At 46.7% G+C, this 27623-nt stretch overlaps 1 protein-coding gene across 1 annotated transcript in view; it reads right to left on the bottom strand.

Annotated features, from left to right (window-relative positions):
• The window catches only part of LOC126481724 (uncharacterized), a 414263-nt gene that overhangs the window by 90769 nt on the left and 295871 nt on the right, over positions 1-27623 (bottom strand). The window contains exons 13-15 of the mRNA XM_050105677.1: positions 21089-21482; positions 12627-12794; positions 1666-1868 (exon numbers count right to left, since the gene is read on the bottom strand). Coding sequence (XP_049961634.1) covers positions 1666-1868; positions 12627-12794; positions 21089-21482 — 765 coding nt within the window. The remainder of the gene's footprint in view (positions 1-1665; positions 1869-12626; positions 12795-21088; positions 21483-27623) is intronic.

The raw sequence follows: 27623 nt of genomic DNA, 5'->3' as shown, positions 1-27623 counted from the left end.
TCATTTACACACACAACTGCAGGATTTCATTTCAGTTACAAGTTGTTATATACGTAACGAAATGTTTTCCGAGACAATCTGCTCATAATAGTAGTACCTAGTGACTACACCATCGGCCGTCAAAACTGCTGCACCACGAAGATCACGTGCTACAGACGCGAAATTTAACCGACAGGAAGAAGATGCTGTGATATGCAAATGATTAGCTTTTCAGTGCATTCACACAATGTTGGCGCCAATGGCGACACCTACAACGTGCTGACATGAGAAAAGTTTCCAACCGATTTCTCATACACAAACAGCAGTTGACCAGCGTTGCCTGGTGAAATGTTGTTGTGATGCCTCGTGTAAGGAGGAGAAATGCGTACCATCACGTTTCCGACTTTGATAAAGGTCGGATTGTAGCCTATCGCGATTCCAGTTTATCGTATCGCGACATTGCTGCTCGCATTGGTCGATATCCAATGGTTGTTAGCAGAATATGGAATCGGTGGCTTCAGGAGGGTAATACGGAACGCCGTGCTGGATCCCAACGGCCTCGTATCACTAACGGTCGAGATGACAGGCATTTTATCCGCATGGCTGTAATGGATCGTGCAACCACGTCTCCATCCCTGAGTCAACAGATGGGGACGTTTGCAAGACAACAACCATCTACACGAACAGTTCGACGACGTTTGCAGCAGCATGGACTATCAGCTCCCAGACCATGGCTGCGGTTACCCTTGACACTGCATCACAGACAGGAGCACCTGCGATGGTGTAGTCAACAACGAATCTGTGAGCACGAATGGCAAAACGTCATTTCTTTGGATGAGTCCAGGTTCTGTTTACAGGATCACGATGGACGCATCCATGTTTGGCGACATCGCGGTGAACACACATTGAAAGCGTGTATTCGTCATTGCCATACTGGCGTATCACCCGGCGTGATGGTACGGGGTGCCACTGGTTACACGTCTCGGTCACCTCTTGTTCGCATTGATGGCACTTTGAACAGTGGACGTTACATTTCAGATGTGTTACGACCCGTGGCTCTACCCTTCATTCGATCCCTGCGAAACCCTACATTTCAGCAGGATAATGCACGACCGCATGTTGCAGGTCCTGTACCGGCCTTTCTGGATACAGAAAATGTTCGACAGCAGCCCTGGCCAGCACATTCTCCAGATCTCTCACCAACTGAAAACGTCTGGTCAATGGTGGCCAAACAACTGTTCTCGTCACAATACGCCAGTCACTACTCTTGATGAACTGTGGTATCGTGTTGAAGCTGCATGGGCAGCTGTACCTGTACACGCCATCCAAGCTCTGTTTGACTCAATGCCCAGGTCTATCAAGGCCGTTATTACGGCCAGAGGTGGTTGTTCTGGGTACTGATTTCTCAGGATCTATGCACCCAAATTGCGTGAAAATGTAATCACATGTCAGTTCTAGTATAATATATTTGTCCAATGAATACCCGTGTATCATCTGCATTTCTTCTTGGTGTAGCAATTATAATGGCCAGTAGTGTACAAACATATTGAGGGACATCCTGTAAATGTGTGAAAGGGTCTTCATTCGTGTGGAGCCGTTGTACGTCACATCTTCCTTGTGCATCAGACCCCTCGTCGACACACGTATCGTGGCACTAGAACGTAGCTGAGAGTGCGTGAGGCTCACCCTTTGGCCACGAACGCGCGCAGGAGGTCCGCGGCGAGCGGCGCGGCCCTCTGGAGGCGGTCCCTCGTGTGCGCGAGGTCGCCGGGCGAGTAGTGGGAGGCGAGGAGCGCGTCGGCCACCTCCCAGGCGCCGTGCAGGTCGGCGTACTGCAGGGGCCGCCAGCGCAGCACGCGGTCCTCCGCCGTCAGCGCGCCGTCCGGCACCTGCAGGCGGCAACCGACGGAGAAAGACTCGCCGCCCCTGCAGCCCCAGGGTCCCACCAGTAATTCCGTAAGCTGGTGGACACGCTATGCGCACCTCTTCTAGGGTACTTGCCCTCCGGTCGCTACCATCACGAGTACCACAACTTTGATTTCTGAGATGCTGACATTTCGAGAGCAATATGTTTTGTGAATAAGGTCAATTTTGAGAGTATTCCATGGGAGTACTATAAGCAGTTACCCTTCAGAATCTGCTCTACATGATCCAGTCAAATGGTTCAAATGGCTCTGAGCACTGTGGGATTTAACATCTGAGGTAATCAGTCCCCTAGAACTTAGAACTACTTAAACCTAACTAACCTAAGGACATCACACACATCCATGCCCGAGGCAGGATTAGAACCTGCGACCGTAGCGGTCGCGCGGTTCCAGACTGAAGAGCCTAGAACTGGTCGGCCACACCGACTGGCCTGATCCAGTCACATTAATGTGTACACCGCCTATGTTCGACGTCGACGTGCACTAAGCTCTCACACACGGCAAGTAGCAGCACCAGCAGTGGAGGGTATATAAAGCGTCTTTCAGTGTCGGATAAAAGAAAGTAGTCGTCATCGTACGAAAATAGCAGCAGGTAACACTGACTGGTAATTACCAGCTGCTATTAGAGCCGACCAACAGGCCACAGCAGGGACACCAATGAGCTCGCCCACTAATACACAAACAGTTCGCCAACATCACCCTACACTGTGCATCCGATATATGATCTATCAGACACAAAAACGACAATAAACCTAACTGTTGCAGGTTGCTGACGCTGAACGAGAGCTCTACACCGGCACCCAGCGGCAGCCCCTGAGCAACACCACCGCACAACGTCAAAGGTATCGACTTGCACAATACCCACTACTAACAAAGCCTACCCTTGCAAGACCTATCGCAGGCAGCAAGACAGCCGCTACTGCTCTTACCACCCGACCTAACTATCGCAGAAGGTTTTTTCCTTGGCTCTTGCCTTGGCACTTTTTTTTCCCTCTCCCCTTCAAACCTTACCCTTTGTTCGACTTCGACCCAATCTATCTGCAGATGAGTGCGTATTAATGGTTAACCTTAACCAGATGTACGCAAAACATCGCAGCACCCAGATCCTGCGACACCTCACTTTAGTGAAAACTAACCCTTATGCAGAGATGCCGGTGTGAGCGTGGAGGGGCTCCACCTCTTATTGAAAAGAAAAATCTATGAAAAAAAAACAGATTTGTCTGATATCCGAAAGGGCACGATCATTGACTTCCGGACCAACTGTGCAAGCATTACCTAAACGGCTGCGTTTCTAAACTGTTAGTGTGCCACAGTAATGAAGTGTATTGCGCATGGCAAGATGGCGCTATCCCAAGCTGACGCCGAGGTACCTGTGGTGCACCACAGGCCACAGATGACAGCAGTGAACGGCGGCTGCAGAGATGTGTACGACTGAACAGCAACTGACCGGCAAGATTAATCAACTGGCTGTCAACACTGTCTCCTCAACGATAGTTGATCGAATGTTGCTGCAAAGGGGCCTCTGCAACAGGCGCCTGGTTCGTGCAAAGGCACTGTCTGTTAATCATTGGTGGCAGAGGCTGGAATTTGCGCACCAATACCGCAACTGGAGGTCCACGTTGTGTTGACAAGTGACCTGCCAGATGACTCGCGCTTTAGATTCGATTACACAGATGACCGTTGGGCACATGGCGCTGCAGAAGGGTCTAGTCCATACCAGGGAGCCTTATGGTCTGCAGAATGTTTTCGTGGCATTTCCTGGGTGACCCAGTCTTTGTCAAAGGAACAATGGATCAGCACAAGTATGCTTCTATCCTTGTGGACCTCGTCCCCCCCCCCCCCCCTACATGCAGTTTTTTTCCCTCGGCACAATGGCATCTACCACCAGGACAATGCGACATCTCAAAGAGCTTGCAGCGTACGTGTGTGGTTTAAAGAGCACGAGCATCAGTTTCCCATACTACTCTGGCCACCACACTCCCCATCGAGAATCTGTGTGAGCACCTCGTTTGGGCTGTTCACGGCATAGATCCTCAATCCTCAACTGAGAAACTAGCTTAGCTGGCCACGGCACTGGGTTGACATGGCTCCACCTTCCAGAACCTCACTGACTCTCTTCCTGTACGTCTCGCAACGGTCTGGGCTACATAATCGCGTTGTTCAGTCTTTTGACAGGTGGTCACATTAATGAGACTAGATGCCGTAGTGGGGAACGTTTCAGGCTCTGTGATGCTGTCATATACAGGAAGTTTGCAAGGCCAGAAGACCACAGCGATTTGTAGTAAGAGCTGCAGAAGATGGAGGGCTGGTGAAGGGATTGGCAGCTGATGTTGAACGTTAATAAATCGTAACGTATTGCTCATAAATACGGAGAGAGATCCACTACTGTTCGATTATATTACTGGTGGCAAGTCATTGGAAGTAGTAACTGCTGTAAAACATCTAAGAGTAATCATCCAGAGCGACCTGGAGTGAAACGACCACATTAAGCAAATGGTAAAAGAAGCAGATGCCACATTGAGATTCATTAGAAGAATTCTGAGGAAATGTATTTCATCCATGAAAGGTGCCTCTCTCAGAACGTTTGTTCGACAGATTGTTGAGTATTGTGGAGCCGACACCAGGTAGAATTAATAGAAGAGATTGAAAAGATCCAGCGAAGAGCGGTGCTTTTTGTCATAGGATCGTTAACTACGCACAGGAGTGTTATGGAGATTGTAAAGGAACTGATCATTAGCTCATCTTTTGCTATATATGTTACTTGCTGATACAGTTAAGCAAATGGATTATTCAATACACTTTACAATATTCACTATGTGACACAAACTGGTTCGAAATTGTAATTTCACATTACCCATAGCTTTAATGATGTCAATGAAATAGTTTTATACACTTACATAAAATATGTGTTCAAATGATGTGTTTGACATAAATAATATTAATTTTAATTATTTTCAAAAAACTTGATTACTTGTCTTATATTTGATTTATTTCAAAATTTACTTATTCGGTTTCATTTCCATTTGAAGTTATCGACATTCAAACTGTAAATTATGAAGTTTTAAATTAAAGAAAAGAATGTCGATTGGTAACTCATTTGTTATGCAAAACAATTTCTTTTGTATATGTATGATCTTTGTTGTTCTTCGTTGGGTAACATTCATTATACAAGACTTTCTGCTACCATGACGTCAGTTTGATGCCACAAACAGTATCGACAATCACAGAAACTGCTATCGACTTTGTGAGAAGGAAGAATATGTATGTTATTGCTCCTCGTTTCACTCACAGCAAGCTTAACCATACGCTTGGAAAACGCCACATATTCTTTTGTGTCGTCTCGTTGGCACTGTAGAATCTTGTACCATGGGAAGCAAGGAGAGGATGTTGTTTGGTGGTCGGTATCCTCTTTCTGTAACACAACTGCACATATTCAGAAATACAGAGCCAAATATTTGTGAAAAGGGAGAATACCAATTTTATTGGTGCCTAGTTTAGTCGCACCATCTGTCCTCTTTGGTTCCTACCTAACCACATACTTGGAAATCAACAAATATTTGAAAATAAAGAGCTAAATATATGTGAAAAGGAAAAAATATGAATTTCATTGCTGTTCATTCTAGTTGCAGCAATTAAAGCTGTCATCTCAGGTTCCTGTCTAACCACACACTCGAATCGCCAAATATTTGTTTCATCATTCATTCTCTAATGAAACGGAAACTTAAATAATATCGACTATTCCAGAACATACTTGTATTATATTTATAAGGAAGTCTTAGAATATGCTAACAACGCTAAGATGAAAAACGAAATATCTGCGTGTGGACTTACATCTTTCTACCGCAGAAATCACAATGTTAGCCATAAACTAGCACTTAGTGAGGTGATATTATTGTCTTGTTTTGGTTATCATAATATTTCTTGAAGGATTACAACCTCTGACAACAAAGCTCGGTGACTGTAACGTTATCGTAGATGAACTATGAACTACAGTTACATTACTGTCCTTCGAAATAGATACCTGCCATAACTATGCACAGTTGAGCTCTGCAATACATGTCCTGGAAACTTTGCATGAAGTCTTCCTTTGGGATGCTGTTCTAAAGCCTCATCACATTTCGCTGGATGTCAGGAATATCGTTAAATCTCTTTCCTTTCAAAGCGAGTTTGAGTCAGAGGAAGAAGTCTGGAGGATAGAGGACCGGCGAATATGGTGGATGTTCAAGTTGCACCACCCCCTATTTTGCCTGGAACTGTTTGATGATAGTGGCTGTGTGTGCGAGCGTTGTCGTGAACAAATAACCAGGAACATTGTTTTGCGTAATGGGGTCGTACCCTGCGTAGACATTGTATGAAATGGGTCAAAATTTCAACGTACCATGCAGCGTTCAGTGTTGTTCCCTCAGGTAGAAATTCCTTGACTATCGAAAAAGGTGATGAGCATCGTTTTGATGAGTGAGTGTTCGGCTTTGACGTTTTTCTGACGAGGTGATGTCGGAGAATGCCATTCCATGGTTTGCTGTTTCATTTCAGAGTCATACTGCAGACACTAGGTTCCATCTTCAGTGACAATACGGTTCAAGAATTTGAGTGTTGCATCCACCGTTTTGACAAAATCCTGTGAAGCTTCTAAACAGCTTGCTTCTCATCGTCAGTCAAGTGATGTGGTGCAAGACAACACGTTTACCTCTTCCCTAACTCCTTGGTAAGGATTTGTTGCACAGGTTCATGGGTCACCTGCAGCTCATCTGCTATCATTCACACATTTAATCGACGGTCGTTCGTGAAATATGTCCTCAGATTCTCAATGTTTTCGTCACAGGGATTGTCATAAACACTTTCCCAGTCTCCTCGAAAACAGGCGAACCAGGTATGCACACACCTCGTGGACAGTGCTTGATCCCCATAATCACGTACCAACATTGCATGCGTTTCTTTCTGTGTCTTGCCAAGCTAAAAACAAAACTTTAAATTGATCCTTTGCTCGTTCATTGTCCTGTTCTCAGTTCAGAACCTACGCACTAAACAAGCACTTCGTCCAACAGGTGTAACGCGGAACACACACGATGCCCAACTGAACTGCGGTGGGGGCAGGTTGTCAACACCGGCCGCTACGAAGGTACAGCGCTGTGAGTCGCCAGCGTTGCCCGATCGACCTTTCTGACTTCATTCAGCGAACTTTATTGTCAGAGCTTGTATATTGTTGATGCGGTATTAAGACACATTTAATGATAATGAAGACGTGTTTGTGATAAATCTTCCATGCGGCATACTGCAAGTTATAATACAAACGTGTTTCATGCTTAATTTGTTAGTTAATGTCGATAACAACCGAATCCCTCGAGAGCACTCTTACATGAAAACATTAACCGTCAATAAATCATTATGTGACGTTTAATTATAATAATTCTTACAAAACTTACCAAGAAAGACGTGTTTCTATGTCTCCGATACGCGTGCGTGATGTCTTGCGAGTGGCCGGTATCGATCGCTAGCGAAAGCCGATAGCAGTTCCTGCAGTTGTCTATACTACGTGTAACGTCAAAATGATGGCGTCACGTTTGCAGAAAGTATTGCGAAGTGAGGGTTATCCTTCTTGTTAGTAGTTGGAAGCCATTTGTTAGCGGGAGTAAGATGTAGTTGTCGGTGCATAGTGTCATGTTGAACATTTGTAATTTCATGATTTTATACGTTGAAGTTAATTAAAATGATTCTGTGTGATGAAAATTACGAGGATATATACGCACTGATGTATTGTTTCACTCACGTAAACTTTTTTTTTTGAAGAGAAAGTATGATTGTTGATTTGTGAAACCACTGTGCCTGACTACAATAAAAAAATTAAAGACAATGCAGAAACATGAAAAACTACTATATGAGACATGAAGGCAATAAATCAATAGATGTGTGTTTCTAAACCACACAGTGATCTTATCTGAAAATATAAATCTGTATCCTACTACCCAAACGCAAATTATTCTTTCAGCGAGTCGGGTTTCCATTGGGAAGTCACAAGAAACAGATGCGTAATGAAATTTTTATTGTGGGATCTCGTTTGTCGGACATTTTGGCTACACTAGAATAGCATTTGTTAAAGTGCAATCGATTTGCTGGCCGGGGTGGCCGAGCGGTTCTAGGCGCTACAGTGTGGAACCGCTCCGATCGCAGGTTTGAATCCTGCCTTGGGCATGGATGTGTGTGATGTCCTTAGGCTAGTTAGGTTTAAGTAGTTGTAAGTTCTAGGGGACTGATGACCTTAGAAATTAAGTGCCATAGTGCTCAGATCAATTTTTTTTGCAATCGATTTAAACATCAGTTAAAGCCATTTCTCGGGTTAGCACGTTTAATTGCTTTATGCGTTAGTAGAGGAGAGAGTCGAAATAAGATTCACAACGCACTCCAGCGGCAGACGCTACAAGAGAAGCGTTGTGCGTCATCACTGTTGATACTAGTAGTTCTGGAGCGTATGTTCCAAGCAAAGTCGGGAATCAGAACTTCACCGACAGTCTCTCCCCACGCGTCACTCGTGAATGGAACAGCGGTGGGGGGCAGGTGGCATGGCGGGAGGGCACCAGGGGTTGACCTCATTCAGCAGTCCGTAACGTGAACTTTGGAGTACAGCTGTAGGTAGAGAAGCGTCTCTGATTACCAGCTACTCAGTGGGTCAGTGCTGCGTACATTATGCACAATGCTTGTTTGATTAGGGCCTATTTCGATACAACCACATATCCGCTTCGCACTAAAACCCTATGGCTGGACACCCTGCCAAGTGGTTCCTTGAATTCAGTTCTCCTGTTTATTGAGATCGCTGTGGCAACGAGAATTCCGAGTTTTTTTTTTAGAGACAATAGATGACAAAAGCACATATTATTTTTTTACGAGACGGTAATGAACGTTTTGCAGAACACACAGACGAGAAATTTTGCGAGCTGCTTGAGAAGGTTGTTAGCAAGTTTCTAACGTAGGGGTGACATGTTAACAGCCGATATATTGCGCGATCTGAAAGTAAAGAGAAACTCAAAAATTAGTAGTTCTAGCAGCATTGTCAGAATGTGCTGCGGTCCATCTCCATAGTCACACATTCCACATCGCGGGCGGTTAGCACCGGCACGGAACCAACTTATACCATGCCACACATTATCTCTAATCTGTCTGTCAGTGAAACTCTTTCTCTCTAAGTCTAAGCGTTTTCACTCAGCCTCCTTTACTATTCTGAATAGCGAACTCGGCCTATGTCACGAAATTGCATTCGGTATTGCTTTGGCTTGCATTTGGATTAAGTTAAGTAAAAGAAGTTTATCAACCACTATGTGTGCATCTTACTTATTTTTTCTCTGTTATAGAACCCACTAATTACTTTGCATCCACCAGCGGGACAACAAAGCATCTGGAGACGAGGAAAGACTACTTTTAGTTGCGACTTGGTTCCGCTTCCAGCCATACAAACAACTGGCGACAGTTCCTATTGTCTGTATTTCTTGCAGAATTGTGGGTATTAGCCGTCCCTGCCCGGCACATCGCTCCAGCATCATTGTGTGTTTCTCAAAGGATCTCTCCCAAGGAATCATTCAGTTAAAATTGTGGACACAAGCATCAAACGAGCACAAGTTACGCACTCTCTTGGGGTACACATAGATGAGAAATTGAACTTTCACGAACACACAGCGCTAACAACAGACAAAGCAGAAAAAAATACTACAATAAACTGGTGAGGATAAATTCAAAACAGTGCAGACTACGTCTACCAGTCATACGGAGACACCACTGTGCACTCTTCGAATCAGTACTCAGCTTCACATCTAGCACGTGGGCACACAGACTGAACCTGGTCACCAACAAAGCATCAGTCAGACGAGAGCAGAGACGTGTCCTACTTGGGCTATCTGGAGCCTTCGGCACCACCTCGGTGGATTCACTGTGTGTGCTGCTCGGAATATGCCCCATAGATATCATGATCAAATACAGAGCTGCAAGGTGCTGGTGTTCCGATACAAACGACGTGTCTCCTTAAAAGTAGGCGTTTGAATACACGGCAAGGTGAGTGCGATATAAGTAATAAGGGACACAGACTGTACGACTTCCTCCCTGACATAAGGGAGTACATTTCGAGACGTCAAAAAGCTCCCACTGTGCCACATACGTTATAATGAATACTATAGTTGAGCAATTGGATGATATGTCTTGTAACAGTGGAATGTCATTGGCTCGTCACACAGAAGATCTGGTAGTTCTGTTAGCATGATATCTGTGGCCTCATGGTACAATATCATTGATCCATAAATTTATGACTAAGATGCTTAAATGGTTAACAAGCATCAAATAAATTACGTTTTGGGGTGAACCCACTTTAACAAAGAATTTGGTAACAGGAGGAGGAGCAGGAGGAGATTAGTGTTTAACATCCTGTCGAAAATGAGGTCATTAGAGACGGGAGCACTAATTCGGATTAGTGAAGGTTGTCCCTTTAGAAGGAACCATCGTGACATCTACGATATTGCAGTGCCTGTCTTAGTCTGAATTACGATGAAATGTACGCATGCATGTCTAGACGAACAGGTGCTGGGACGACTACAGCCATTATGAAATACATTAAATGTATTCGCAATTGCGAATATACACTCCTGGAAATGGAAAAACACATTGACACCGGTGTGTCAGACCCACCATACTTGCTCCGGACACTGCGAGAGGGCTGTACAAGCAATGATCACACGCACGGCACAGCGGACACACCAGGAACCGCGGTGTTGGCCGTCGAATGGCGCTAGCTGCGCAGCATTTGTGCACCGCCGCCGTCAGTGTCACCCAGTTTGCCGTGGCATACGGAGCTCCATCGCAGTCTTTAACACTGGTAGCATGCCGCGACAGCGTGGACGTGAACCGTATGTGCAGTTGACGGACTTTGAGCGAGGGCGTATAGTGGGCATGCGGGAGGCCGGGTGGACGTACCGCCGAATTGCTCAACACGTGGGGCGTGAGGTCTCCACAGTACATCGATGTTGTCGCCAGTGGTCGGTGGAAGGTGCACGTGCCCGTCGACCTGGGACCGGACCGCAGCGACGCACAGATGCACGCCAAGACCGTAGGATCCTACGCAGTGCCGTAGGGGACCGCACCGCCACTTCCCAGCAAATTAGGGACACTGTTGCTCCTGGGGTATCGGCGAGGACCATTCGCAACCGTCTCCATCAAGCTGGGCTACGGTCCCGCACACCGTTAGGCCGTCTTCCGCTCACGCCCCAACATCGTGCAGCCCGCCTCCAGTGGTGTCGCGACAGGCGTGAATGGAGGGACGAATGGAGACGTGTCGTCTTCAGCGATGAGAGTCGCTTCTGCCTTGGTGCCAATGATGGTCGTATGCGTGTTTGGCGCCGTGCAGGTGAGCGCCACAATCAGGACTGCATACGACCGAGGCACACAGGGCCAACACCCGGCATCATGGTGTGGGGAGCGATCTCCTACACTGGCCGTACACCACTGGTGATCGTCGAGGGGACACTGAATAGTGCACGGTACATCCAAACCGTCATCGAACCCATCGTTCTACCATTCCTAGACCGGCAAGGGAACTTGCTGTTCCAACAGGACAATGCACGTCCGCATGTATCCCGTGCCACCCAGCGTGCTCTAGAAGGTGTACGTCAACTACCCTGGTCAGCAAGATCTCCGGATCTGTCCCCCATTGAGCATGTTTGGGACTGGATGAAGCGTCGTCTCACGCGGTCTGCACGTCCAGCACGAACGCTGGTCCAACTGAGGCGCCAGGTGGAAATGGCATGGCAAGCCGTTCCACAGGACTACATCCAGCATCTCTACGATCGTCTCCATGGGAGAATAGCAGCCTGCATTGCTGCGAAAGGTGGATATACACTGTACTAGTGCCGACATTGTGCATGCTCTGTTGCCTGTGTCTATGTGCCTGTGGTTCTGTCAGTGTGATCATGTGATGTATCTGACCCCAGGAATGTGTCAATAAAGTTTCCCCTTCCTGGGACAATGAATTCACGGTGTTCTTATTTCAATTTCCAGGAGTGTAGATAACCATCAGCTGTAGAATGCAATGACGACAACGCAAATTTGTGCTGGATTGGGACTCCAGCTCGGATTTCTCATTTATCGCGAGTGGTCGCCTTACCATTTGGCTATCTGTGCAAGACTCACGTCCAGACCCAAACTTCCACATGTCATCAACCATCTGTCTACAACTTGTACTCATACACTCATTACATATATTGCTGTCATTTCATTATGCAGCTGATAGTCGTTAATATTCACAACTGCAAATTATATTTCATATATCCTGGAATTTGCCTTAAGCAATTTAGGGAAATCACAGAAAATCTAAATCAGGAAGGCCGGAAGCAGGTTTGAACCGTCGTCCTGCCGAATGCGAGTCCAGGATGCTATCCACTGCGCTACTCCCCTCGGTAATTTGGTAACAGTGCGTTAGTTTTATCTGTTGGGGCAGGTACCGTCAACACTCACATCTTCACCAGCTTTATAAACAGAGCTAGGTCGTTTTAAATAAATCATTATGAGACATTTATCTAACTTACTGAAAGAAAAAAGAAGTAGGATAACACTGCCGCCTGTAGTTAACGCTGAGAACCTGAAACTGGCATCGTAATTCCGTGCTGCACATCCGAGGTTTGCCTCTTTACCCCACGCGCTCTTTCAAGAGGAAATTTCAGAGAGGGAGAGCGGAGCAGAGCGGGCGCTCACCTGCGCCAGCAGTACGCGGGCGGCCCTGGCCGAGTTGTAGATGGCAGCCAGGTGCAGCGGCGAGCGGCCCCCGGTGTCCGGCGCCGTGGCCGCCGCAGCCTGCTGCTGCGCCAGCCGCACCACCTCCTCCTCCTCGTCCTGGATGACCGCCACGTGCAGAGGCATGTCCTGTCGTGAGGGTCAGCGTGAGGGCACTAGGCAAACAGTGCGGTAAAACAGGAAGACTGGACAGCTCCAGACATCTATGTGAAACATTGGAGATAAGAAGTAGCTACAGCAGGAGACAGAAGATGGTTTCTGCTTTTCGTAGGTTGTCCCATATGAGCCAAAGTCACCTCAGTAAAAGCTAAAATCTGGCACGGTAATATACTGAACAAAATAGAATGTCTGTAGGTAAGGGAATGCCTCAGAATGGCTGGTAAGGCTGTACTGAGTAAAGCTGAGATGTTTGAATGTGGGAAAATAGTGGGTCCTTGGCTCCTAGATGGACGGTACAGTCTTCGAACAGGAGGTGAGTTAAGTGGGATATTGTATGGCTGATGGAGGATGTTTTCAGAATGAGTTTGGAAGGTAGGCAGAAGTAAAGCTGTGAGGACGGGGCGTGAGTCGTGCTTGGGTAGCTCAGATGGTAAAGCACTTGCCCGCGAAAGGCAAAGGTCCCCAGTTCGAGTCTTGGTCCGCCACACAGTTTTAATTTGCCAGGGTGTTTCATATCAGCGCACACTCTGCTGCAGAGTGAAAATCTCATTCTGGAAACTTCTGACTTTGTCGTCTGAGTGCTTCACTTTCTTTGTCAGGCACGTTCTCCCATTACTTTTGAATACATTGTGGGAGTGAAGAGTAATCAATGTGTTACAAATATTTACTATCAAAAACAGTCTTGACCACAATTTATTTATTACAGTGACCAGTTTCGACCACTACTGTGGTCGCCTTCAGACCAATGGGTAAGAACCTCTTTCTGGTGGTAAATCACTACTAATTGATAACTGGTTCTGACTCATGCAGGATTCTAAAAATATCAAGATTCAAACAAAAAAATTGTATAACACTGAAGTAAAACAAGAAGATATTGCTTTTCAACTACCTGTGGATGTTTTTCTGGACCGCAGTTTAGTTGTGGAGTTACCAGTGTTTGACGTGGTTGCCACCAGAAGGAGGTTCTTACTCATTGGTCTGAAGATGATCACAGTAGTGGTCAAAACCAGTCCCGTAATACATAAATTGTGATCAAGACTGTTTTTGATAGTAAAATAGGTTCTTACATTGTTCAGTATATGGTTCGTGTGGTGACAGCTGTTGCAGAGTCCAGTCAAAAAAGATATTCCTACCAACTACAAGAAATTTCTTACTATCTTCCCATACCCTAATACGAAAATCTTAGGTTGCATATTCTGTGGGGACCTGTTACATATATTTCAAAGCATAGTAACGCCTAAACAATCGTGTTTAATAACAATGAACATACAAGATATCAACCTGAAACTTACTATGACTTCTTTTCATCATATTCAATACGAAAAAGAATTTTTCACACTTTAGCAACTGTTAATAGGCAGAACATGCCTCAGAGGAGCAGTTTTATGCCGTCTGGTGGCGTAACGGTAAGTTACTGGCACGGGACACTTTTTCAGATTGTTTAGAAAATGACAACTATGAAACAGGTTGTCAACAAGATTTTCAAAACGTGTTGAGTTTGCCGTGTACCTTTTATTAAATGTGGCAAATAAAATTCTTTCCATACAAATATTTCTTACAAACACTTGATTAATGGTTCTGACTCATGTAGGATTCTAAAAATATCAAGATTCAAACAAAAAATTGAGTAATATGAAGTCAAACAAGAAAGTACTGCTTTTCAACTACCGGTGGACGTTTTTCTGGAGCGCAGCTTAGTTGTGGAGTTACCAGTGTTTGACGTGGTCGCCATGTCATCGTGGTAGTGACGAAGGCATCTTCTGTCCATTTCGCATCAATGTATTTTTCAATGGAAAGCGTTAGAATTTGTTCCATAACGTTATCGAGCTTTTAAGAATATTCTGCGGTGTTAACAAATGTTTTCGAATGTTTTACAATATTCAGGAATCGTGTAAAATGAAAGTTGGATATGCAAATATAGGGTGATGGAGCTGTCCCTGTCAATAGGTTTTATGCAGTAGAACCACAAGCGAGATTTTCACGTTTTCCCGCTTGTTGCGCGCAAACTATTAGTCCTACAGAAAAAATGAACAGAACCTTTTTGTAGTAAATTGAATGCACTTAAATTTTGTAGCAGGAGAAGATTTTTCTGGAGGCCACGGTTTTCGAGTTATTCAAGAGAAACGCGCGCGCTTGAATAATTGGAAAACTACGGCCTCTAGCGAAAGCGTATCTCAGTACGAAATGTAAATACATTAAGTTTCCTACCGAAAGGCCCCGTTCATTTTTTCTGTTGGGATAATACTTTGCGAGTACCGAGCGAGAGAATGTGAAAGTCTTGTCCCAGGTATTTGTAGGCGTTGCGAGTTGCATGAAAACCCTGGATAGCGGCCGCTGTATCACCCCGTATAAGGAACGATCAAAAAGATTCCGTCTGAGCACGTTGCTGCGGCTTATATGCATCCCAACGCGATTCCGATGAGGGAGTATAAGCACCGACATGTAAGCAAGTAGTTAGTGTAGCTTTAGAACAGAAACTTTTCGATTGCCAATTACAGTGTTGGTCTGAACTCTGGCAAGTTCCTCTTAACCCGTGAATTGTGCACCGTGCTAAAGAGAGAGGACCAGCTGACGGAAAAAGTGTATCCGGATAAGGAACGAAACTACTTAAACAAAGAATGGTTGTCTGAGAGGACAATTTTGCCAACAAAAAATGAGATAGTTCAGTAAACAAATCATTAAATAGTGAATATGATACCAAGAGTAGCAAAACAGCGACAAAACAAGAGAAAAGCGTGAGCTCCGTAACAGAATTGCTGAATTCGGTCGGTGCTCCCGTTACGCTCTCGCACAAAGGTTCTAAACAATGTCACGGAAGAGAAAATATCAACCAGAAAAGAAGGAGAGAAGTGAGTGTTCATGCCACGAATTCCCCTCGATTCAACTGACTTATCATTCTCTTTTGAAAAGCTCGAATTTGGGGAAATACTGACGTAATGTATGACTTATTTTAATGTACAAGGGTAAATAAAGCAATGCAGTGGAGCCTGAAAAGAATAGTGTTTCCTGCATGGCCAACTATAAGTAGTGTGTTGATGTGTCGGACAGCCTAAAAACTTATTCGTCTTTGCTCTAAAAACAGAAACACCGAATATAGTGTACAACAAAATTTTTTGAAAAAATTAGATGCTGTACAAATGAGACGATTAACTGCATATTTTGTTCCAATTGGGAATCTGATGTGTCCTCCAGAAGATATGAGAGACAGTCTACACAGGGAGGGCACCGTAGATGGAGCAAGTAACGGAGACTGTCTTATGCTTCCGCCTTGCGTCATCTAAATAGTTCCCAGGTGGACATCTACACGCCATATGCGAATGTAAGCAGATGTGTGGTTTGATCACAGTGAGTCAGTTATCAGCAGTACCCCAGGACAGCATCAGGGCCGTGTCTTCAGCAGCCGCCAAGTAGAAGCGAACTGGACATTCCATTAGTCATGCTGGTCATCGTTCACTAGATTTAGGATCAGACCAGAATTGAAAGCTCGATCGCTGCGGATGAGTTTTGGACTACAACCACTACAGTCAAGGTATGTAATGTATAATTTGTGTTAACCCATAACTTCCCAGTGTGTCCATATGGACTCAATTGTTGACTAGTTTTGTTTTTACTTTATTGTTGGCTTACAATTATTTTTAGCGTTGGCGGCCACGTATTGTTTTCAGGGAGGGTTTGAATTTTACGTACATTGTGTTAGCACTTCATTGTTACCATTTACACTGTGATTGTGACAGCCTGTATTTCAGGGAGTGCTTTGATGTCCGCAATGGAGCATGTTGATGTAAAGTAAGTAGTGTTTCGTAAAGAACTTCTTCATTCTGGCATGTGAAACTGTTTGCAGTATATCTAATTATGTTTATAAAGATTTTCATTTGAGAAAAGTTGTTATCCATTGATTCCCTGTTTGTTTATGAAGTGATTATTTCAACCGTGTCCATATGGACACGCTGGGCAGTTGCAGGGTCAAAAATGATTTCGTTTCTTTTTCTCTTTTCATATCATAACACAGGTCTGGCAGAATCTTTAGAGCCTGGTTTGAGGATTCAAACACTCCTCAGGCTGATGGAATTTACATCACGCCCCGTGATCCAGCAGTCCTCATGGATGAGAATTCGGGTGATGAGGATGAAGGAGGAATAGCAGATGATAGATGATTTGACACTGGATGTAAAGCTACTGCCATTCCACTTTTTCTTTGTCAATCTATTTACAGGGCTTTCTGTTCTGTGATATCTGAGAGAAAAGGGCAATGGTGCAACAGACACTATCAGAGAAAATAGAGTTCCCAAATCGTGCCCAGTTTCCTCAAAGAAAGCGCTAGTTAAAAAGGAAAGGGGGTATTTTGAATCCTCACTTTGCAAGGATGTCGGGATTATAATCACAAAATGGGTGGACAATTCAGTGGTTACTGTAGCTTCTACCTGTGAAGGAGCTGAACCTGTATCATTTGTAAAAAGATATTCCGCCTATAATAAACACATGGAAGGAGTGGATAGGATGGATGAAAACATTGCCATGTGCAGAATAAACATTTGAACCGAGAAGTGGTACTGGGCTTTACTTTCTTGGCTGATTGACGTATCTGTACATAAGGCGTGGCAGCTGAAGAAAGGAATGGTAGCTAGGACTACTCAACATGAATTCAGAAGAGAAATTGTACAAGTTTACCTTAAAAGATATATGAATCCCGTAAAAGGAGCAGGCAGGCCGTCTATCAGTCCTATGTGTGGATACAAATCGCGTGTTCCAAGTGATATCAGATATGATGGTATAAAGCACTGTATCAAGAAAACTGAGAAGAAGATAAGATGAGTAGGTTAGTACTGCAAACAAAAATCATCAGCTGTTCACCTAAAATGTGGGAAATGTGATGTAGGACTGTGTCTATAATGCTTTGAAATGTCACATGAAAGTCAGTAAAACAAATGATTGTGAATTATTTTGTGTATGGTGTTATAAATTGGTTTGTAAAAATTATTTTGTTCACATTTAGCCTTAGTTGCATTAAAAATCTGATTAATAAAACATATCTTCAAATGTATTTCAATATCACAGAAAATACACTCCTGGAAATGGAAAAAAGAACACATTGACACCGGTGTGTCAGACCCACCATACTTGCTCCGGACACTGTGAGAGGGCTGTACAAGCAATGATCACACACACGCCACAGCGGACACACCAGGAACCGCGGTGTTGGCCGTCAAATGGCGCTAGCTGCGCAGCATTTGTGCACCGCCGCCGTCAGTGTCACCCAGTTTGCCGTGGCATACGGAGCTCCATCGCAGTCTTTAACACTGGTAGCATGCCGCGACAGCGTGGACGTGAACCGTATGTGCAGTTGACGGACTTTGAGCGAGGGCGTATAGTGGGCTTGCGGGAGGCCGGGTGGACGTACCGCCGAATTGCTCAACACGTGGGGCGTGAGGTCTCCACAGTACATCGATGTTGTCGCAAGTGGTCGGCGGAAGGTGCACGTGCCCGTCGACCTGGGACCGGACCGCAGCGACGCACGGATGCACGCCAAGACCGTAGGATCCTACGCAGTGCCGTAGGGGACCGCACCGCCACTTCCCAGCAAATTAGGGACACTGTTGCTCCTGGGGTATCGGCGAGGACCATTCGCAACCGTCTCCGGTTCCGCACACCGTTAGGTCGTCTTCCGCTCACGCCCCAACATCGTGCAGCCCGCCTCCAGTGGTGTCGCGACAGGCGTGATTGGAGGGACGAATGGAGACGTGTCGTCTTCAGCGATGAGAGTCGCTTCTGCCTTGGTGCCAATGATGGTCGTATGCGTGTTTGGCGCCGTGCAGGTGAGCGCCACAATCAGGACTGCATACGACTGAGGCACACAGGGCCAACACCCGGCATCATGGTGTGGGGAGCGATCTCCTACACTGGCCGTACACCACTGGTGATCGTCTAGGGGATACTGAATAGTGCACGGTACATCCAAACCGTCATCGAACCCATCGTTCTACCATTCCTAGACCGGCAAGGGAACTTGCTGTTCCAACAGGACAATGCACGTCCGCATGTATCCCGTGCCACCCAGCGTGCTCTAGAAGGTGTAAGTCAACTACCCTGGCCAGCAAGATCTTCGGATCTGTCCCCCATTGAGCATGTTTGGGACTGGATGAAGCGTCGTCTCACGCGGTCTGCACGTCCAGCACGAATGCTGGTCCAACTGAGGCGCCAGGTGGAAATGGCATGGCAAGCCGTTCCACAAGACTACATCCAGCAACTCTACGATCGTCTCCATGGGAGAATAGCAGCCTGCATTGCTGCGAAAGGTGGATATACACTGTACTAGTGCCGACATTGTGCATGCTCTGTTGCCTGTGTCTATGTGCCTGTGGTTCTGTCAGTGTGATCATGTGATGTATCTGACCCCAGGAATGTGTCAATAAAGTTTCCCCTTCCTGGGACAATGAATTCACGGTGTTCTTATTTCAATTTCCAGGAGTGTATTTCAAATATGCATCTGAGTTCCCAGTGTGTCCATACGGCCACGTTATGTTACAGACAAACTAAGACAGAGAAGGGTCAAATAATAGGTTATATGCACTACTTAGATGCACAAGAAGTCAAAAAATTGAAAATAAATTTAAATGTCCAATTTTGAAAAATTCGGGCAGTTAAGGGTTAATAAATTATTATAAAGTGTTGTTAAGCTGTGTTGACATAAATTTTGCTGTAGTTTGCCTAAAATTATGTGGCCCTGTGATGTGGCTGTATGGTTGCTGCTGCGTACAAGCCAGCGCCCTCATAACAGTAAGTACTGTGGATGGTAGGGGGTTCTCTTCCTGCCATATTGGTGATAGACGCCAAAAGTATTTGTTGGATACCACAGACAGCGAAGCGGACTATTCTCAGCTAGTAGTCTATAATTCGCGTGTTGACATACACACTGAAGTGAAAAAAGTCATGGGACAGCTCCTAACATCGTGTCAGACCTGCCGGCCTACTGGAGTAGGTCGATGTGGAATGGACTCAACAAGTCGCTGAAAGCTCCCTGCAGAAATATTAAGCCATACTGCATCTATAGCTATCTATTGCGAAAGTGTTCCCGGTGAACGGTTTTGTGCATGAAACGACCTCTCGATTACGTCACATATATGTTCGATGGAATTTATGACAGACGATGTAGGTTGCTAAATCATTTTCTCGAACTGTTGAGAATGTTCTTCAAACCGGTCGTGAAGATCTGGTCTGGTGACATGATGTCATTGTTTGGGAACATGAAGTCCAAGAGTGGTTGGAAATGGTCACCAACTAGCCGAAAATAACCATTTAGAGTCAATGATCGGTTCAGTTGGACCAGAGGACCAAGTCCATTCCATGTAAACACAGCCCACACCATTACGGAGCGACCACCAGCTTGCAGAGTGTCTTGTTGACAACTTGGCCTCGTGAGGCCTGCGCCAGACTCGAATCCTACCATCAGGTCTTACCAAGAGAAATCGGGACTCACCTGACCAGAGGCAGTACAGGCGATGTGCTGTTAGCAAAGGCACTCGCGTCGGTCGTCTGCCATAGCCCGTTAGCGCCAAATTTCGCCACACTGTGCTAACGGATAAGCTCGTCGAACGTACCACATTGCTTTCTGCGGTTGTTTCACGCAGTGTAGCTTGTGTGTCGGTACTGACCATCTCTACACAAACGCCGCTGCTCTCGGTCGTTAAGTGAAGGCCGTCGGCCACTGCGTTGTCGGTGATGAGAGGTTACGCCTGGCATCTGGTATTCTCACAACACTCTTCGCACTGTGGATCTCGGAATATTGAATTCCCTAACGATTTCAGAAACAGAATATCTCACGCGTCTTGCTCCTACTACCATCCCACGCTCGAAGTGTAGTAATTCCCATCATGTCGCTATAATCACGTGAATCACCTGAGCACATATGACAGCTCAGTCAATGTACTGCCCTTTTATAACTCGTGTATGCGATACTACCGTCTGTATATGTGCATATCGCTATCCCATGACTTTTTTTCACCGCAGTGTATAGTGCTCAACCACTGTAAGTGTAATTCCAAGTTTCCAGATTTTCGATAATCCAGGTAACTTACATGCAGCCCCACCTAGTCGGACTAAACGAGGAACTACTGTATAGTAAACGGCTGTTTTCGGTAAAGACGTGTATATTTGGAATTGCCCGTGTGTGTTTGCTGTTCCCTTGCGCTCCCAGGAGGTGATGGGGGAGGGAGGGGAGGGGGCAGTAGACGACAGTGTGGGAGGCGGCGGAGTGCGGCGCGCGTCACCTTGCAGAGCATCCTGGCCAGCATGTCCCTGAAGAACTCGAGGTCGTCCCTGGCGAGCGCGGCCGCCAGCACGGCCCGCGGGCGCTCCTCCGCGGCGGCGGCGGCCGCGCAGCAGCGCAGGTGCGAGGGCTGCCGGTGCGGCAGGGGCGCGCGGGCCCGGCGCCGCGGCTGCGGCAGGTAGCCCCAGCAGAAGAAGAGCGCCGCGAAGTACTCGGCGAAGGTGCGGTGCACGAAGCGCGGCCGGCCGCTGCCCGCGTCCGCGCCGTACACGATGCCCGTCTGCTCGTGCGCCGCCACGTCCGCCAGCGCCGCCTCTCCGTCCTCGTCCTCGTCTTCGTCCGCGCCCTCCAGCTCCCCCAGCAGCAGCGACGCCTCCTCCGGCGAGAACAGCGCCCTGCGCACCAGGCCGACACCTGCATCTGCTTCTACATCTAGCGGGCGGCTATGATTACACTCTCCCCATTTAACACGTTGTTGTTGTTGTGGTCTTCAGTCCTGAGACTGGTTTGATGCAGCTCTCCATGCTACTCTATCCTGTGCAAGCTTCTTTATCTCCCAGTACCTACTGCAACCTACATCCTTCTGAATCTGTTTAGTGGATTCATCTCTTGGTCTCCCTCTACGATTTTTACCCTCCACGCTGCCTCAGAACATGTCCTACCAACTGATCCCTTCTTATAGTCAAGTTGTGCCACAAGCTCCTCTTCTCCCCAATTCTATTCAATACCTTCTCACTTGTTATGTGATCTACCCATCTAATCTTCAGCATTCTTCTGTAGCACCACATTTCGAAAGATTATATTCTCTTCTAGTCCAAAATATTCATCGTCCATGTTTCACTTCCATACATGGCTACACTCCATAAAAATATTTGAGAAACGACATCCTGACACTTAAATCTATACTCGATGTTAACAAATTTCTCTTCTTCAGAAACGCTTTCCTTGCCATTGCCAGTCTACATTTTATATCCTCTCTACTTCGACCATCATCAGCTATTTTGCTCCCCAGATAGCAAAACTCCTTTACTACTTTAAGTGTCTCATTTCCTAATCTAACTCCCTCAGCATCACCCAACTTAATTCGACTACATTCCATTATCCTCATTTTGCTTTTGTTGATGTTCATCTCATATCGTCCTTTCAAGACACTGTTCATTCCGTTCAACTGCTCTTCCAAGTCCTTTGCTGTCTCTGACAGAATTACAATGTCACCAGTGAACCTCAAAGTTTTCATTTCTTCTCCATGCATTTTAATACCTACTCCGAATTTTTCTTTTGTTTCCTTTACTGCTTGCTCAATATACAGATTGAATAACATAGGGGACCGGCTACAACCCTGTCTCACTCCCTTCCCAACCACTGTTTCCCTTTCATGTCCCTCGACTCTTATAAATGCCATCTGGTTTCTGTACAAACTGTAAATAGTCTTTCGCTCCCTGTATTTTACCCCTGACACCTTCAGAATTTGAACGTTAACACGTTATAACACGGAAGCTAATAACTGTGCGAGTACCAAGCTTCTTAGCATTAATGTCTGGAGTATGGGGTGCACGATTTCCATGTGTCACGGCACTACCGTCCAGTTCCAAATACGGCCAGCAGGTACCGTGATTATACTCTCGCCGACGGCTACTCGCACAACTTCGAAGTCGTTTGGGCTGCTGCGAGTTCCGCCCCGATGGAACTAGTCCCGTGGGAACTCTGAACTCTGGAACTCGGCGGCAGACCAGCAGGTTCCAGCGAGAGCATTCCATCCAGACCACCAGGCAGCGCACATGGCGACTATAGACATTGTAGGCGTGCCACACCTTTTCCTGCACCTGTGGGGTCACGTGCCAAAAGCAGGACCGCACGGATCCTTTCGTGCGACAGCTATTTACGCCAGTGCGCAAACGTAGCAGAGCAGTTCAATTGTAGCGAGAAATCGACCAGAAGATCTCCGCTACGCCTTGCTCTGGGCTTCGCCACCATTTTCCAGGACAGCACGCCGCCTCCACTACCTGGACCTTAAAAGTGATCTGTGACATGCAAGCTGAAAATTGGTATAATTTCTACTGTTTCTTTTCTTCAGCGAGAAGATAGTGTCAACACTTTACTTTGTACATCTGTCCTTGCTGGACTTTGAAATTTTTTTGAGCTGTTTGACAGTCCATGCTTCTCCTGTGGAGTACCGCTGCATGATTCACACATTAACAAAAGTTTTGCATCACCTCGGTCCCGAGAGTTCCGGAACCTGTACAGAAAACTGGAGCAGATATCAACATAAACATAATTTTCGCCCTTTTTATTGCTCATGAAAACCACACATTGCATATTGTACCACCATACAGCGAGACTTTCAGAGGTGGTGGACTAGATTGCTGTACACACCGGTACCTCTAATACCCAGTAACACGTCCTCTTACATTGTTGCATGCTTGTATTCGTCATTGCATACTATCCATAAGTTCATCAAGGCACTCTTGGTCCAGATTGTCCCACTCCTCAACGGCGATTCGGCGTAGATCCCTCAGAGTGTTTGCTGGGTCACGTCGTCCATGAACAGCTCTTTTCAATCTATCACAGGCATGTTCGGATAGGGATCATGTCTGGAGAACATGCTCGCCACTCTAGTCGAGCGATGTCGCTATCATGGAGGAAGTCATTCACAAGATGTGTACGTTGGGGGGGGGGGGGGGGACGCAATTGTCGTCCATGAAGACGAATACCTCGTCAATATCCTGCTGATACGGTTGCTCTATCGGTCGGAGGGTGGCAGTCACGTATCGTACAGCTGTTACGGCGCTCTCCATGACCTCCAGCGGCGTACGGCGCCACATAATGCCACCCCAAAACAGCAGGGAACCTCCACCTTGCTGCACTCGCTGGACAGTGTGTCTAAGGCGTTCAGTCTGACCGGGTTGCCTACAAACACGCCTCCGACGATTGTCTGGTTGCAGGAATATGCGACACTCATAGGTGAAGAGAACGTGATGCCAATCCTGAGCGGTCCATTCGGTATGTTGTTGGGCCCATCTGTACCATGCTACATGGTGTCGTGGTTCCAAAGATGGGCCTCGCCATGGACGTCGGTAGTGAAGGTGTGCACCATCCAGACTACTGCACACAGTTTGAGTCGTAACACGACGTCCTGTGGTTGCACGAAAACCATTATTCAACATGGTGGCGTTGCTGTCAGAGTTCCTCCGAGCCATAATCTACAGGTAGCGATCATACATTACAGTAGCAGCCCTTGGGCGGCCTCAGCGAGGCATGTCATCGACAGTTCCTGTCTCTCTGTATCTCCTCCATGTCCGAACAACATTGCTTTGGCTCACTCTGAGACGCTTGGACACTTCCCTTGTTGAGAGCCCTTCCTGGCACAAAGTAACAATGCGGACGCGATCGAACCGCGGTACTGACCGTCTAGGCATGGTTGCACAACAGACAACACGAGTCGTGTACCTTCTTCCTGGTGGAATGACTGGAACTGATCGGCTGTCGGACCCCCTCTATCTAATAAGCGCTGCTCATGCATGGTTGTTTACATCGTTGGACGGGTTTAGTGACATCTCTGAATCGTCAAAGGGACTGTGTCTGTGATACAATATCCACAGTCAACATCTATCTTCGGGAGTTCTGGGAACCGAAGTGATGCAAAACTTTTTGTGATTTGTGTACTTCGAAAGTGTTTTCTTTCCGCGACATAAACTAGAGAGTGTGTGGACTTGGTTCTCAATCCGTAGAACTGAGGAACTAGCTTCAAGCCGAATTTAACTTTATTCAGATTTCAAAATCCAACTCACTTTTAAGGATTGTTGTTATTAATTGCATACATAGAGGAGCTTAATTACTCGTTTGTGGGATACATGAACGTTAAATTTGTTTGTCACTGAAGAACTATTGCTTGTTTGTTCGCTTTTGGAAACATTTTGATTAATTTCAGACTTAGAGAATTTTACCTTCATAATGCATTCAGGATTTTGTTCACGCACCTCAGGGTACCTCTATACCTCAGGGTTTTCGCAGCGAGTGCGCAAATGTGAACAATACTTTCCGGCTCTGTAACCGTCAGTGGCTTGCTGACGTCACGGGATCGCGAGAAATCCAGACGTGGGCCGCGATTTGTCTGAAACCACGCGGACGGACGTCGTGGTGACGAAGCCGCCGCGCTACCGTAACGGCGCGTGGCAGAGCAGAAGACGCCCTCGGCCAGCGACCACAGACAGGGTGGATGCCCCCTTCCCTCGCACGCCGCGAGGCCGTGTAATTCAAATGTTGCGGCTGACCAAATTGCATTCCAAAAGGCTTACACGGATATACATTGTCCCATTACATGCTGAGCTTCTGTCTTTCCGAGCATGGTTTATACGTATTTGCAGGAGACTTCTGAAAAACCGTTTAGTCTATCTTAATTGTAGTATTTTCGTTTATGGTGTCTTTATTACAATGGTGAGACTTCGTCCAGCGTTTTGTTAAACTGAAAGATACGTAAAAAGTATCCATAGTTTGATCCAAAGGTAAAGGTTTTTTAATAATACAAAAGAAATTTTGTATACATTTTTTTAGGATTACGTCAGAATATATACAGACTGAAGGAAAAGAGTGATATCGTTACCAAGCAGATGAGAGTAGTCTTGTATTTGAGAGTATTTATCTGTGTGTAAATATTACGAAGTGAATGGTTGGTTGGTTAATTTGGTGGAGGGGATCAAACGGCGTGGTCATCGGTCCTATAGGATTAGGGAAGGATGGGGAAGGAAGTCGGCCGTGCCCTTTCAAAGGAACCATGCCGGCATTTACCTGAAATGATTTAGGGAAATCACAGAAAGCCTAAATCAGGATGGCGGGACGCGGGTTTGAGCCATTGTCCTCCCAGTGTGCTAACCACTGCGCCGCCTCGCTCGGTGAAGTGAATGACAATGGTCATTATACTGTACATCTATCTTGTAAAAGTATGTGCAGGAATTTACAAACTACACTCCTGGAAATTGAAATAAGAACACCGTGAATTCATTGTCCCAGGAAGGGAAAACTTTATTGACACATTCCTGGGGTCAGATACATCACATGATCACACTGACAGAACCACAGGCACATAGACACAGGCAACAGAGCATGCACAATGTCGGCACTAGTACAGTGTATATCCACCTTTCGCAGCAATGCAGGCTGCTATTCTCCCATGGAGACGATCGTAGAGATGCTGGATGTAGTCCTGTGGAACGGCTTGCCATGCCATTTCCACCTGGCGCCTCAGTTGGACCAGCGTTCGTGCTGGACGTGCAGACCGCGTGAGACGACGCTTCATCCAGTCCCAAACATGCTCAATGGGGGACAGATCCGGAGATCTTGCTGGCCAGGGTAGTTGACTTACACCTTCTAGAGCACGTTGGGTGGCACGGGATACATGCGGACGTGCATTGTCCTGTTGGAACAGCACGTTCCCTTGCCGGTCTAGGAATGGTAGAACGATGGGTTCGATGACGGTTTGGATGTACCGTGCACTATTCAGTGTCCCCTCGACGATCACCAGTGGTGTACGGCCAGTGTAGGAGATCGCTCCCCACACCATGATGCCGGGTGTTGGCCCTGTGTGCCTCGGTCGTATGCAGTCCTGATTGCGGCGCTTACCTGCACGGCGCCAAAAACGCATACGACCATCATTGGCACCAAGGCAGAAGCGACTCTCATCGCTGAAGACGACACGTCTCCATTCGTCCCTCCATTCGCGCCTGTCGCGACACCACTGGAGGCGGGCTGCACGATGTTGGGGCGTGAGCGGAAGACGGCCTAACGGTGTGCGGGACCGTAGCCCAGCTTCATGGAGACGGTTGCGAATGGTCCTCGCCGATACCCCAGGAGCAACAGTGTCCCTAATTTGCTGGGAAGTGGCGGTGCGGTCCCCTACGGCACTGCGTAGGATCCTACGGTCTTGGCGTGCATCCGTGCGTCGCTGCGGTCCGGTCCCAGGTCGACGGGCACGTGCACCTTCCGCCGACCACTGGCGACAACATCGATGTACTGTGGAGACCTCACGCCCCACGTGTTGAGCAATTCGGCGGTACGTCCCCCCGGCCTCCCGCATGCCCACTATACGCCCTCGCTCAAAGTCCGTCAACTGCACATACGGTTCACGTCCACGCTGTCGCGGCATGCTACCAGTGTTAAAGACTGCGATGGAGCTCCGTATGCCACGGCAAACTGGGTGACACTGACGGCGGCGGTGCACAAATGCTGCGCAGCTAGCGCCATTCGACGGCCAACACCGCGGTTCCTGGTGTGTCCGCTGTGCCGTGCGTGTGATCATTGCTTGTACAGCCCTCTCGCAGTGTCCGGAGCAAGTATGGTGGGTCTGACACACCGGTGTCAATGTGTTCTTTTTTCCATTTCCAAGAGTGTATTAATCGCAGAGCCATCATTTTTCTGTTCAATTTCATAACTTTGTTTTACGTAGTCTCAAAACTAGTTACAGTTTTCCCAAAGATGAAGTACGACGGAATGTTTGGAGACATGTTGGTAACTCGCTCAATGGCTAATATTTTGAGACGACA

This window comes from Schistocerca serialis, chromosome 5 (genome assembly GCF_023864345.2).
Source record: "Schistocerca serialis cubense isolate TAMUIC-IGC-003099 chromosome 5, iqSchSeri2.2, whole genome shotgun sequence".
In the NCBI taxonomy this organism is placed as follows: Eukaryota; Metazoa; Arthropoda; class Insecta; order Orthoptera; family Acrididae; genus Schistocerca; species Schistocerca serialis.
This window is presented reverse-complemented; position numbering and strand designations above follow the sequence as displayed.